A 15500-nucleotide genomic window follows, 5' to 3' on the forward strand; every position below is an offset into this window, starting at 1 on the left:
TGGAGCACCATACATGATAGGTCACCAGACTTGTTCATTGGCATTTATGAAAAGTAAAGTTCCAAGACCATTGTGTAATTCTTCATCAACATCTCACAGCCGAAGACATCAGCCGGCAGCTGTTTTCAAGCATAACTCCTGTATTATCTGCAATCAACAAAATTAAAGCTCATCTATTAAATAGCAAAATATTTCACCAGTTATGCCAAGATAACGAAGAAAAGTTTGAATGCTTGCTTCTTCACACTGAAGTGTGTTGGCTGTCAAAACAGCTGCTTAAAATGTTTCATTTTGGCACTGTGGTTGAATTTTTGCTCAAAGTCAACAAGAGCTTGAGAAATACAATTGAACTTCTACATGGAGATCTTGATAAAATGAAGATTCTGAATATGAAACTGCAGGGTGAGAATTTCAATTTAATCCAGGCAAAAAGTGCAGAGTCCACTTTTATCAGAAAGTTGGAAATATACAAGCAAAATATTGGGAGAAGAATGTTCTCACGGTTTCCCTGCATGGAAAGTACGGCACTCTCTTTCAGAGACAGTGATTCGCAAGAGTACTGCTTACACCTGCAGTCACTGAAAGATTTTGAAAATTGATTCAAGGATTTGAACAACCTGGAAATTCCTGACTGGGTAATTCTTTGCAAGGTGCTAGAACAGGAAGAGAGCTTACAGGAAGAAATTATCAAAATTCAGAATGATGAAGAAACAAAAATGTTTTTCAAAAATATCTGCTTTTGTAGTATATGGCTACATTGTCACACAAAGATTCCTGGTCCTTGCAGAGCCAAACTGCTCTTCATTGTATTTCCATCCTCCTACCTTACTGAAGGAAGCTTCAGTGCAGTGAACCACATACTCTCAAAAAATGGAAACCGCTTGGACATTGTTACATATGGGGACTTAAGACTTTTGCTGTCACAACTTGAACCAGATATTTCAACTCTTGCTAAAAACCATCAAGTTCAAAGATCACATTAATATTGAAGGGGCTGTACAGTGCATAGGTACTGTGTAAGCTGGGTTTAAAGACAAATAAAAAAATTTAAGCAGAATCATTTTTCTCATGTTAGCATATGGTAGGCATGTTTTTTTTTACACTATGGACACCAGAAAGTATATTGTGCCTGAGAGGGGTGTTGGCAGGGACATAGGTGCTTTAGCAAGTATGCAAGTTGATTGGGGGGGTATTGGGCTAAAAAAGTTTGGGAAACACTGTTTTAGACAAAAATTCATTCATTTCAAATTCAGCAAGACTTAATCAACCATTTTTCCAAATTTGTATCATTCATCGTATTTGAAAAGAGCTTCCTGATTTCACTCTGATGAACAAAAGAAACTAAACAGGGTTTTTGGACTCATGAGTCATTCCATTCAGTCAAGACCGATCTCATCACCATGAGTACATTCAATGACCAGCCATCCAGAGTTCTCTGGTGGGAAGAATTCTGAGGTTTACAATTCAGTGAGAGAGTTGGATAAGACCATACGATATCAGAGCAGAACTAGGCCATTGGCCATCAAGGCTGCTCCACAATTTCATCGTGGCTGATCTATTTTCCCTCTCAGCCCCATTCTCCTACTTTCTCTGCTTATCCTTTCATGAATCAAGTATCTATCAACCTCTGCCTTAAATACACCCAATGATTTGGCCTCCACAGCCACCTGTGGCAATAAATTCCACAGATTCACCACTGTCTCACTAAAGAAAGCTATCAAACATTCTTCATATGACAGGTCTATCTCCCCTCCATCTGAATAGTGAAAGGCCTGGATAGAGTGGACATGGGGCGGATGTTTCCCCTCAGTCAGACAGTCCAAGATCCAAGAGCACAGCCTCAGGGTGAAGTATGTCCCTTTAGAACTGAAATGAGAAGGGAATTTCTTCAGCCTGAGGGTGGTGTATCTGTGGAATCTATTGCCATAGATAATGGCCAGAGGCCAAGTCATCAGGTGTATTTAAAGCAGAGACTGATAGTTTCTTGATTGGTATAGGGGTTAAGGGTTACAGGGTGAAGGCAGAAGAATGAGGCTGAGAGAAAGAAAAATCAGCCATGACTAAATGGCAGAGCATACTCAATGGGTCAAATGGCCCAATTCTGCTCACATAACTTGAGGTATTATGGTCATTTATCCTCAGACAAAGGCTCCCTAGTGCTAGATTGCCTCATTAAGGAAAATATCCTCACAACATCTATCCTGTGTGGGCAGAATAGTAACAGAGTGTTTAGTGCAACACTTTACAGCACTGGCTGTAAGATCAGGGTTCAATCCCCACAGTTTGTATGTACTTCCCATAATCTTATGGGTTTCCTCCAGGTGCTCTGGTTTTCTCCCACATTCCAAAGATGGGCATGTTATGTTGGCTCTTGCAAGCTGCCGACCATAATCTGTGCCGAGTTGATTTGATGCAAATAATGCATTTCACTGTACTGTACGTTTCGAGTTACACGTGACCAATAAAGTTAATCTTCGTGAAACCATCTCAGTGTCTTGTGTGTGTCAGTAAGGTCACTTCCCCAGTATTCTGAATTTCAGGATCACAGGCCCAATCTACTTCTGACTGGGCAATAGCTTTAGGAAACACCTCTACATACTACCCCATCAGAGGGTATAGCTTCTCCTGATTAACCCCAACAAATCTGTACTATCAGGGACTACAATAGCATAGCAGTTAGCGTGACACTATTACAGCTCAGTGTCGTAACTTAGAGTTTAGTCCTAGTGTCCTCTATAAGGAGTCTCTGTACATCCTCCTGGTAGAATGCATGGGCTTTCCCCCAAATGCTCTGGTTTCCTCCCACAGTCCAAATGTGTACTGGGCAGGTTTATCCGCCATTGTAAATTGTCCCATGATTGGGTTAGGATTAAGACAGGATTGGCGGAGGTTGCTGGGCAGCATGACTTGAAGGGCAGGAAGGGCCTATTCCGCACTGTATCTTTAAATAAAAATAAATAATTTAACTGTCTCAATCAGTTAACCTCCCAAATCTTCTTGATTTCCACAAAACTCCAGCCAATCTACAGTACTCACACGTGCGCGAGGATGTGTCCCAAAGCTTCCTGCAGGAATGTGCTCCAGAGGAGAAAGATGTAAGCTGGAATTACTGGACTGCCGCTGATACGCAAGATGGTCCACCACTAGGGTAGGAGAAGGGCTTTCTTCAGGGGCCTTCAGCAAAGGTTCAAGTTGAGTTCCCTCCTTGGGTTCATTCTGCTGTAGAGAATTGAAGGAGAGAAGAAAAAACAGAGCAGGTCAAATCCCAGAATAAACTACCACCCTGATTAACAATACCTGGCCCAGTGTTCTACAATATTCACCCACTTTCCAGTAATGAGATGTGCTGGTCCAGGGCTAAAGTACTGTTTTCACACTGAATAGAGAGATACTTTATTACTCACAAAGGAAATTACAGTGTCACAGTAGCATTACAAGTGCACAGATATACAAGTATTAGAAGAGAAGTAAGAAAAATAAGTCACCTCAAACTTTCAAACAGGAGGGGGTCATCATTTCCTCAACTATAGGTTGACTCATTATAGAGCCTAATGGCTGAGAGCAAGAATGACCTCATAGTGTTCTTTGGAGAGGTGCAGTTATCTTAGTCTGTTAACAAGAGTGCTCCTCTTTTCAGCCAAGGTGGCATGCAGAGGGTGAGAAACATTGTCCAGAATCACCAGGATTTTCCATAGGGTCCTTTGTTCTACCACAGCCTCCAGTGTGTCCAGTTTGACTCCTATAACAGAACCAGCCTTTATAATCAGTTGAATGAGCCTGTTGGCATCACCAAAGAACCTCAATCTCCTCAGAAAGTAGAGACAACTCTGGCCCTTCTTGTACACAGCCTCTGTGTTGGTGCTTCACTCAAGTCTGTCATCCAGGTGCACCCCTAGGTACTTGCAGGTTCTGTTCACATCCACATCATCAATAATAACAAGGAGCAGTACAGGTTAGTGTTCCTAAAGTCCATCACCATCTCCTTTGTCTTACTGATGTTGAGCTACAGATGACTCAGCTTGCACCACTTGACAAAGTTCTCCACCAGGGAGGGCCTTGTGTTCATTTTCCCATCCTCCCTTTATACACCCAACTATTGCTGAGTCAGAGAATTTCTGCAGATGACATGACTCAACGTTGTATATAAAGCCTGAAGTATACCGGGCAGGGAGCCAATACAGCCTCCTGTGGGACCACAGTGCTGCTTATAGCCATGTCTAACACACAAACTATGGTCTGCCAGTCAGGTAGTCCATTATCCAAGATACAATGAAAGTGCCAACCTGTATTGAACAGAGCTTTGCTCATTACTCATAAGAGGTAATATAATCTACACCAAGAAAGCATCATAATGACTTCAAAAATAAATACTCCATCAAGAATCATTTCTTTGAAGATTATCTCTTCCTCAATCTGGGTGACAGTGACAAATATTGGGACTCACAAGAAAGCCATTGAAAAACAAATTTTGCACTTGAGCTCAAATGGCTTCACTGTAGAATTCTGACTGGCTACAGGAATGCAGGAAGCTGCAGAACAGTTGTGGATTCAGCCAGTTCTACTATAGATCTTCTCTGAGTATCTACTTATTTACAACTTAGAATGGGCCCTTCCACACTGCCCAGCAACCCTCAATTTTACCCTAGGCTAATCATAGAACAATTTACAATGACCAATTAGCCTACCAAACGGCATATCCTTGGATTGTGGGGGGGGGGGGGGGGGGGAGAAGAGGAGAGAGAAGAAAATAAATAAATAAACCGGAGCACCAGGAGGAAGCTCACGTGGTCACAGGGAGAACATATAAGTTCCTTACAGACAGCAGCAAGTATTGAATCCGGCTTGTTAGTACTGTAAAGCATTGTGCTAACCATAACGCTACTGTACTTATCATCACCTCGTCATGCAGAGAGGCTCGTGAGTTCCTGCCATCCTGAGAGTGATGCCGTCTGGAGCTTAGTCATCTGGTGCTTAGCTCCTGGTGGGTTATCCATGGCAGTAAGCTCAAGGGAGAGGTTCCAGACAAACAGTGATCCAGCTAAAACCTCAACAGTGGAGCTGATGGAAGATGATAACGAAACTGCAACGGCAGTGAAGGTGGAGGAAGGCTGCAGCAGGGAGGGGTCCCCAGTTATCTCGCATTCCATGCCACTGGACTCTGACCCCGATCTATCAAGGACCATATAGTAGCTGTCCATACATCAGCCTTCCTAAGTGGTGCAAAGGCATTCTCCTTTAAGGGAATAACCCCTTAGGAGAACATCATACTCAATTCAAGTGATCACACTTCTACTAATATTATGGATACAGCTCTCTCCAGCACTGAAGACATCCACAACAGGTGATGTCTCAGGAAGGTGGCATGCATCATTAAGGACCCACCACCATCCCGGTCAGATTCAGGTTTACTTATCACATGTACATCGAGACATACAATAAAATATGTCATTCATATTAAAAGTCAACACACCCAAGGACGTACTAGGGCCTGCAAGTGTCGCTACACATTCCAGCCATGCCGTCTTCTCATTACTGTCATCAAGGTGGTGGTACAGGAGCCTGAAGATTCACATCTCAAGTTTCAACAGCACCTCAAGGCTCAACAACTTTTTCCCCATGAAATCAGGTTCTTAAGCCAACCTGAAAATCCTGAACTCTATCTCGCACTATAATTGATAGAACATAGAAAAGTAACATAGAAAACCTACAGCACAATACAGGCCCTTCGGCCCACAAAGCTGTGCTGAACATGTCCTTACCTTAGAACTACCTAGGCTTACCCATAGCCCTCTATTTTTCTAAGCTCCATGCATCCATCCAGGAGTCTCTTAAAAGACCCTATTGTTTCCGCCTCCACTGCCACCACCAGCAGCCCATTCCACACATTCACCACTGTGTAAAAAAATTACCACTTTCCTCAACTTGCACTGATATCATTATGCATATTTTTATTTTATCACGCAAGTTAAATATAAAATTTATTAATTTAAGTTGAATGAATTTACGTTCATCCACGTCTTGCTGATTTTTATGGCATTTATGTCCTGGGTATGTGTGCCCATGACACAAGTTTGATGTTGAATATTTGTTAAAGGTTTCCGAATCCCAAATGAATTCTGCAACATCCTAAATTTGATTGCACTCAAAAGTCTTTTTATGTAATTGCAACTAAAAGTGGATTTTCCTGAAAATAATGATCTCTAACAAGGGTTTCCAACCTTTTTTATGCCATGGGCTCTACCATTAACCAAGGGGTCCGTGGACCCCAGGTAGGGAACCCCTAGTCCATTATAACCACTTGTTAAAGAGTCTTAGAATCAGAGCACAAAGACAAGTCCTTCAGACCACCATGTCAACGGTGACCATCAAGATCCTGAACAGTTTTGTATCACTCTGAAAGTCTGACTGGGCCCCTCCTGCATGATTGACCTCAGCCACCCTGAGACCATTTCCTGAGGGTACAGAAGTCATGTCATGCGCTCTGCTCCTTATGCAGGTCACCTTCGCCCATATTGTCTAGGGGCCACCTGAAGGGCAGCGCACATGTGTCAGGCTAATCTAGATGAGCTGGTGAAGATGATGTTTCCAAAGATCAAAAGTTGAAGAATCTCATTAGAGAATTTTCTCCAATACCAAGAAGGGCCCAATTTTTAATGAACATGCTTAAATGTTTTTTAAAAGAGCCTACTCAAACTAAATAGACAGCAACACTGATAAACATTTGTGCCCTAATCATTTAATAATGGTGTTGATAGAATGGACTTAGGGAAGATGTTTCCATTAAACAGAAAGTCCAGAGTTCGAGGGCACAACTTCAGAATAACAGGACATCCCTTTAGAACATTTTAGCACAACACAGGCTCTTCAGCCGACAATGCTGTGCTGACCTTTGAATCTACTCAAAGATTAAACTAGCCGTTCCTTCTTACTTAACCCTTCCTTTGCCTATCTAAGCTCTTTGAATGTCCCTAATGTGCCTGTCTGTACCACTACCCTGGCTGGCTGTTCCACACTCAGATCATTCTTTACGTAAAAAAAATTACCTCCAACATTCCCCAATGCTTTCCTCCAATCACTTTAAGATTATGCCCTCTCATATTAGCCACTTCCACCCTGGAAAAAAGAGTCTCTGGCTATCCACTCGACTTATGCCTTTTATGATCTTCTGTGCCTCTATCAAGTCACCTCTCATCCTCCTTCGCTCCAAAGTAAAAAGCCTGATTGAATAGCAGAGCAGACTCAATGGGCTGAAATGGCCTAATTATGCCCTTGTAACTTAGAACAAATAAAAGGATTTTGATAATCCATCAGTATCCAAAGTTCCACTATCAATAAATGCTCTCAAATCAATATAGTCAACAAATTGTTGGTCCCTTTATCACCTACCTCAGGAATGGGTGAAGGTGATGGTATCTGTTGCTTCAGCACAGTGGGAGGTGGTGTTGATTTGCGAATCATTGCTAGCGGTAAGCTTGGGCTAATGGGCTGGATTTGGCCTTGGTCTGTGCTCACTGGTGGTGTGGAATCAGCCAACAGGACATCCCTTGGAGGCCGTGTCTCGTGGAAACGCACCTTGTAGGCCATCCTCCCACAGTGCATTGAGAGTGCGTCATCCTGCACCCTGAGCAATGTCATGATGCTGCTGTAACAGTAGAAGTCCTCGTCCTCCTTTGCCAACACATTGATCCTGGGTGCGTCAGTGCGCGGGTAGATGGCAAAAAATGCCTCCCCTGCCTTCTGCGCTCCCTTCAGCGAAGAGTCTGTGACTCGAAAGGCCTCAATACGCAACCTCACATCATGGTTTTCATCGTTTTGGCAGTAGCCTATAAGAGGAAGAAATGGATGAATTTATATAGCACAAGGAAGGATCCCGACTGTCTGCATCAAGTCCGACACAATAATTTGAACGTGCAGGAATGTGAAAAGCTGCAGAGAGTAATGGACTCATCATGGACACACACCCCATCACCATCGGTATTAACTACAGGTGTCGCTGCCTCAGGAAAGCAATATCCATCATCAAAGATCCCACCATGCAGGTCAAGCCACCTTCTCACAGCTTCCTTTGATTTATTTATTGAAATAAAACACAGAAGAGGACCACCCAGACCTTCAAGCCATGCTGCACAGCAACCCCCGATTAAACCCAAGCCTAATCATGAGACAATTTACAATGACTAATTAACCCAAAATCCAGTACATCTTTGGACTGTGGGAGGAAACCAGCACACCCAGAGGAATCCCACCAATCGTGGGGAGAACGTACATAGACAGCAGCAGGAATTGAACTGGGTTGTCTGTACTGTAAAGCGTTGTGCTAACCACTACGCTACAGTGGCACCCCATTAGGTAGACCGTACAGAAGCCTGAAGTTACACACCACCAGGTTCAAGTGTAGCTTCATCCCTTCAACTCAACTTTAACTTTGAAAACATCCCAAAGCAAGTCATAGCCAACCACTACCAATTTGGAATACAGAGCATTCAAAATGTACACAGTAAGATTCCACAAGCAATCAATCAAATGCAAATGATTCTGCGGAAGCTGGAAACCCAGAGCAACACACACAAGATACCAGAAGAACTCAGCTGGTCAGACAGCCTCTATGGAGAGGAATAAACAGTTATTCAGGCTGAGACCCTTCATCGCTACTGGAAAAGAAGGGGGGGTGGGGGGAAGAAGCCAGAATAAGAAGGTGGGAAAGGGAAAGGTGTACAAGATGGCAGGTAGTAAGTGAAACCAGGTGAGGAGGTGGTGAGTGGGTGAGGGAGGAAGATGAAGTGAGAAGCTGAGGGGTGATAGGTGGAAAAGGTCAAGGGCTGATGAAGAAGGAATCTGACAGAAGGGGACAGTGGACCAGGGGAGAAGGGGAAAGAGGAGGGGCAATAGAGGGAGGTGGTAGGCAGTTGAGAAGCAAAGGTTTAAGAGGGAAATCAGATGGGATGGGATAAATACAGATGTGTGCCTACTGGCCTAAATAGTCTTTATCCCTGCTGGACAACCCTATGATTAACTGGAAGTAGATAAGATTTGGAGTGGCCTAGATAGGGGTATTCCAGCAGAAACTACTGCCTTAGCAAACAGGTTAGTAATCAGAGGCTGTACATTTAGAAAAATCAGTAGAAGGGCAAGGAAAGAGCTGACAATCAAGTGGTAGGGCTTTGGAATTCACTGTCTGAGAGGTTAGTGGAACCCAAAAAATTCTTCATATCAAAGAATCAGCTAGATGAGCACAAAGATCCATAATCTGTAGAGTTTGAATTGGATACGTGCTAGGATTAACCCAACGTCTATTTTTGAGCCAGCCAGTCATGAATGCTTGCATTCTTTCACATCACATCCTTGGGTTGTTTACAAAAATAACATTCCAAGGCATAAACTCAGAATAAAGAGATTAGAGGGATGATCCTTTAGAAAAAAAGACGAGGAGGAATTTCTCACGATCATAAGATTTTAACAAATAGGAGCAGAAAGGCCATTCAGCCCATCAAGTCTGCTCCATCAATCCATCATGGTTGATTTATTACTTCTCTCAATCTCATTCTCCTGCTTTCTCTCTGTATCCTTTGACACTGATTTCTGCTTCAAACATACTCAATGACCTGTCCTCCACAACACCTGTGGCAGTGAATTCCACAGATTCACTACCTGCTGGCTAAAGAAATTCCACTTCATCGCTGCTCTAAATGGATGTTCCTCTACTCTGTGACTTACCCACTAAAGGAAACATCCTCCATACATCCATTCTATCCAGACCTTTCAATATTAGATAGTTTCAATAAGGTCCCCCCTCATATCTAAACTCCAGCAAATGCAGGCCATTCACCATCAAACACTCCTCATACATTAACCACAATCATTCTCATAAACTTCCTCTGGCCATCCCCAATGCCAGAACATCTTTTCTTAGATAAGGGGCCCAAAATTGCTCACAATATTTCAAGTGCAGTCACACCAATGTCTTATTAAGCCTCAACATGACATCTTTGCTTTACTATCTTTCCTTTCAGTTAGTCCTGACGAAGGGTCTCAACCCGAAACGTCGACAGTGCTTCTCCTTATAGATGCTGCCTGGTCTGCTGCGTTCCACCAGCATTTTGCGTGTGTTCTTTGCTTTTATATTCTAGTCCTCTCAAAATGAATGCCGACATTGCATTTGCCTTCCTTATCACTAACTCAGTCTGCAAGAAACCCTTTAGGGAATCTTGCACGAGGACTCCCAAGTCCCATTGCACCTCTGATTTTTGATTTTTTTTTTCCCCTTTTAGAAAAGAGTCTATGCCTTTATTCCTTCTACCAAAGAACATGACCATATACTTCCCTACGTTATATTCTATCTGCCATTTCTTTGCCCATTCTCCCAATCTGTCCAAGTCCTTCTGTAGTTTCTGCTTCCTCAACATTTTCTGCCCATCTACCTACCTCCATATTGTCCACAAACTGGGCCACAAAGCCATCAATTCTGTTAGCAAAGCATTACATACAATGTGAAAAGAAGCAGTCCCAACACTGACCCATGCAGAACACCACTAGTCACCAGCAGACAAACAGAATAAGGCCCTTTATTCCCACTTTTTGCCTACTGCCAGTCAGCAAATCTTCTATCCATGCTAAAATCTACCCTGTAGTACCATGGGCTCTCATCTTATTAAGCAACCTCATGTATGGCACCTCCTGAATATTCCAGTAAATTATCCGTCTCTCTCTCTCTCTCAATTGCAATGTAAATTCTATTATATCATGATCACTGCCTCTCGAGGGTTTCTTTACCTTAAGCTCTCTAATTAAATTTGGTTAATTACACAATACCCAATTCAGAATTGCCTTTCTCCTAGTGGGCTCAACCACAAGCTGCCCTAAAAAGCCATCTCATAGATATTCTACTATTTCCCCCTCTTGGGATCCAGCATCAACCTGATTTTCCCCAATATTGGAATCCCCCATGATTATCATAACATTGCCCTTTTTACATACCTTTCCTATCTCCTGTAGTAATTTGTATCCCACATCCTGGCTACTATTTGCTGGCCTGTGTTCAACTCCAATCAGGGTCATTTTACCTTTGCAGCTTCTTAACTCCACCCACAAGGACTCTACATTTTTCACTCTTTCTCAGGGTTTGAATTCACTTTTTATCAACAGAGTCACCCACCCCTTCTGGCTACTTACCTGTCCTTTCGACACAAGGTGTATCCTTCGATGTTAAGCTCCCAACTACGGTCTTCTTTCAACCACAACTCAGTGATGCCCACAACGTCATACTGACCAATCGCAAAGTGCTCTAAAAGATCATCTACCTTATTTCATGCACTGCGTGCATTCAACTATAACACCTTCTTCAGCCAGGTGGTGAATCTGTACGATTTGTTACAATAAAAGGCAATGTAGGCTAAGTCACTGGGTATATTTAAAGCAGACATTGATAAAGGACATCAATTAAAGGGGCTCAGAATTATGGAGAGAAGGTAGGAAACCAGATTGAAAAAAAATTCAGGCATGTATGAATGAAGGAGCAGACTCTATGGTTGTTCGGCTTGGATTAATTTTTAACCTCTCTTAGTATCACAACAGAAAGATCAGGCTGGATTTTGAGATCAGGCCACCACACTAGTACTCAAGCTACAACCTTTTGACTCCAAGGTGAGACCATTACTTGCTACATCAGACATGGGAGGAATAATAAGTAGAAATAATGTTGTTTCAATATCATCCTCAATGCAACAGTCAGTAGTAAGAGCATAGAACACAATCAGAGAATAATTGCAAGCTATCATTCCTCCTCAGATAATAGTTGCACCTGCCAGTATGGGGTCAAATTGCAGCTTTGCCAATAGCATTAATAGAGTTATTAAACAGGCATCACACTGACCTTGGGCTACAGGTCAGTGTAGGAGCAGCACAGTAGCAAAGCGGTTAGTGTAACACTGTTACTGCGCCAGCGACCTAGGAGCGGCTGCTGATTGTACAGAGTATGTATGTTCTCCCACAACAGTGCAGGTTTCCTTTGGATGCTCCAGTTTCATCCCACATTCCAAAGGCATGTGGTAGTAGGTTAATTGGTTACAAGGCTTAATTGGACAGCAGGGGGCTCACTGGGTTGGAAGGGCAAGGTACCACGCGGTATCTCAAGCTGAAATACATTCACTAAACATGAGACACAAGAGGATGCAACTACTAGAATCTGGAGCAACACGCAATCTTCTGGAGGAACTTGGTGGGTCAAACAGCATCTGTGGGAGGGGGACAGAATAGCTGATGTTTCAATTGAGACACTGCAACATTACCCTTTCAATCAAGAAGACAACGACTATCATCAAGGATCCCCACCATGCAGGTTATACCATCTTCTCACTGTTACTATTGGACGAAGGGTACAGAAGCCTATAGTCCTTCACCACCAGGTTCAGTAATAACTATTTAACTATTACCATCAAATTCTTCAGTCTACCTACATAACCCAAACCCTACCTCAGCAACAGAACACCAGCCCCTTGTATGACTATTGACTATGGACTGTGTCTTTGTTCTTTTTTAAGATTTTAGAAAGATCTTGCCTTTTCACAGTCTTCTTTTGCTGTATCATATAATTGTATGTATAAAGGGACTCAGCCTGACTGTTTACACCCTGCCATAGGTACCACTTGACTTGCCAAGTTCCTCCAGCATTTTGTGTGTGTTACTCTGGATTTCCAGTATCTGCAGAATCTCGTGTTTATAATTGATGTTCTGTATGTTGTCTGTAGCTACGTGCCCATGATACTGCAATAAGCAAGTTTTCCATTGTACTTGTATCTCACCGTGCTTGTGTTCATGATAATAAACTCAACCGGAGGTTCAGCTTCTCCTAGTGGGACAGGAATTTATTCACAGGAGTGAAGGAGAATAAGGTGTGATCTTATAGAAATGTACAAAAACATAAGGGGCATCGACAGGGTGAAAGAACAATCTTTTTCAGGGCTGGGGAATCAGAAACTACAGGGCATAGGTTCAAGATGGAAGGGGAGCCTGAGGGGCAACTTTTTCCAATCAGAGGGTGATCCATATTTGGAATGAACCACCAGAAGAAATAGTAGAGGCAAGTACATTAACAAAATTTAAAAGGCAGTTGGACAGGTAGTTACATGGGAAAGGTTTATATGGATATGGGCAAACATGAGCAAATGGGCAACACTGGACAGCAGTTTTTTGCTTCCTGAATATTTGTGGGTGTATCTTATGGATTTTGGGCTGCAGATCACGAAAATCGCCATGAAATTTCCTTATCACGCACCATTTTTTGAGAATGCCTATATTTGTTATTTCAATTCATAATTCAAGTCAGAATAAATGATGCCAAGATTAAGGAAGGCATTTTTGTTGGTCCAGAATTCAAATAGGTCATCAATGACAGGTAATTTGAAGTTCTCGTGGGACCAAAGAAAATCGCATGGAAGACATTCAAGGATGTTGTTGAAAAATTTCTTTGCAACCACAGAGCACCAAACTACGTGCAGCTGGTTGACAACATGCTTCAAGCATACAAAACCATGAAGTGCAACATGTCACTAAAGATTCGTTTTCTGCATTCCCATTTAGTCTTCTTCCCTGCAAATCTTGGTGCTGTCAGTGATGAGCGTGGTAAAAGGTTTCACCAGGATACTGCAGTCACGGAGAACTGGAATCCATCAATGCTGGCTGAATATTGTTGGACACTTCAGCAAGAAGCCTCAGATACTGAGTACAGACAAAAATATGCAATAAAGTATTTTTAGCTTATTTGAACTATTGCAAAGTATCAGCACCGTCATCCAATTAAAACAATTATTCAATACAATTTCTTGTTTCTCCAAATTCCTACATGATACAAGTAGTCTGAAATTATATTTGTGGTCAGCTTCAAGCAGCCCATCATAAACCAAAAAAGAATTCTGAGGAAACAACACTTCTGAAAATAATTGTTGTCCAGAGTAATTGGTCATTGACTTAAGGCTGATTTATACTTCTACGTCAAATGAACGCTGTAGGCACGACGTAGCCACGTAACCTACGCTGTACCCTACGCCAGAGCCTGACACGCACCACTCCAAAAATGTAACTGGACGTCACAGCAATGCAGAGCACAACAATTGTGATTGGTCCACTTGGTGGCATCGCATTTCCTCCTGTCTATAGGCATGCTGTGCGTACCCTGATGCGAAATAAATGGTTGGAGACGATAAACCAAAATATTTGAAATGCATTTCCTCATCCATGTCTCTCAGTGGCCGGACAAGCACAGAAAATTCACCCTCCTTCTGCCTCAATCTGTTCAATGATCGTACTCGCCATCTCCTCCAACATCTTCTGTCTTTCCTGCGTTGCAGTAATTTCAATAAAAGTAACCCTTTATTCAACATCTACTAGTTCCAACTCGATGCGCTCAGTCGCCATTGTTTGAAGTACACGAAGAAACTCTACACAGTGGCATAGAAACCCCACCACCATCCAGCATTTTGGCGGTGAAATGCAGAGCGATGCACAGGTATAAATGCTCACAACAGCGCAGGCCATTTATGAAGGCAACGGCGTAGGCTACTACACAGAAGTATAAATCAGCCTTTACTGTCATCACATGTACCAAGATGCAATGAAAAACTTTTGTTCACATGCCATACAGCAGGTCATTCAAAAACACAAGTCATTAGGGTAGTACAAAAGGAAAAACAATACAGAATGGAGAAAACACGAGGAAATCTGCAGATGCTGGAAATTCAAACAACAACACACACAAAATGCTGGTGGAACACAGCAGGCCAGGCAGCATCTATAGGGGGAAGCACTGTCGATGTTTCGGGCTGACCCTTCGTCAGGACTAACTGAAAGGAAAGGCAGTAAGAGATTTGAAAGTAGTGGGGGGAGGGGGAAATGTGAAATGATAGGAGAAGACTGGAGGGGGTGGGATGAAGCTAAGAGCTGGAAAGGTGATTGGCGAAAGTGATAGAGCTGGAGAAGGGAAAGGATCATGGGATAGGAGGCCTCAGGAGAAAGGGGGGAGGGGGGAGCACCAGAGGGAGATGGAGAACAGGCAAACAACTAAATATGTCAGGGATGGGGTAAGAAGGGGAGGAGGGGCATTAACGGAAGTTAGAGAAGTCAATGTTCATGCCATCCGGTTGGAGGCTACCCAGCCGGTATATAAGGTGTTGTTCCTCAGTTTGGATTCATTTTGACAATAGAGGAGGCCATGGACAGACATATCAGAATGGGAATGAGACGTATTTTGACAATAGAGGAGGCCATGGACGCAGACTGGGAGATCGTTTTGCTGAACACCTAAGCTCGGTCCGCCAGAAAAAGCAGGATCTCCCAGTGACCACACATTTTAATTCCACGTCCTATTCCCATTCTGATATGTCTGTCCATGGCCTCTTCTATTGTCAAAATGAATCCAAACTCAGGTTGGAGGAACAACACCTTATATACCGGCTGGGTAGCCTCCAACCTGATGGCATGAACATTGACTTCTCTAACTTCCGTTAATG

General features: G+C 42.9%; 1 protein-coding gene across 6 annotated transcripts in view; it reads right to left on the reverse strand.

The window, feature by feature from the left end:
- ccdc33 (coiled-coil domain containing 33) overlaps positions 1-15500 on the reverse strand; it is a 328157-nt gene that overhangs the window by 310150 nt on the left and 2507 nt on the right. For 5 of the 6 annotated variants that reach the window (XM_059946622.1, XM_059946620.1, XM_059946617.1 and 2 more), the window contains exons 2-3: positions 7387-7823; positions 3037-3219 (exon numbers count right to left, since the gene is read on the reverse strand). In XM_059946622.1, the coding sequence (XP_059802605.1) occupies positions 3037-3219; positions 7387-7823 (620 nt within the window). The remainder of the gene's footprint in view (positions 1-3036; positions 3220-7386; positions 7824-15500) is intronic. The other variant, XM_059946618.1, reaches the window with a different exon arrangement.

This window comes from Hypanus sabinus, chromosome 21 (genome assembly GCF_030144855.1).
Source record: "Hypanus sabinus isolate sHypSab1 chromosome 21, sHypSab1.hap1, whole genome shotgun sequence".
Lineage (NCBI taxonomy): Eukaryota > Metazoa > Chordata > Chondrichthyes > Myliobatiformes > Dasyatidae > Hypanus > Hypanus sabinus.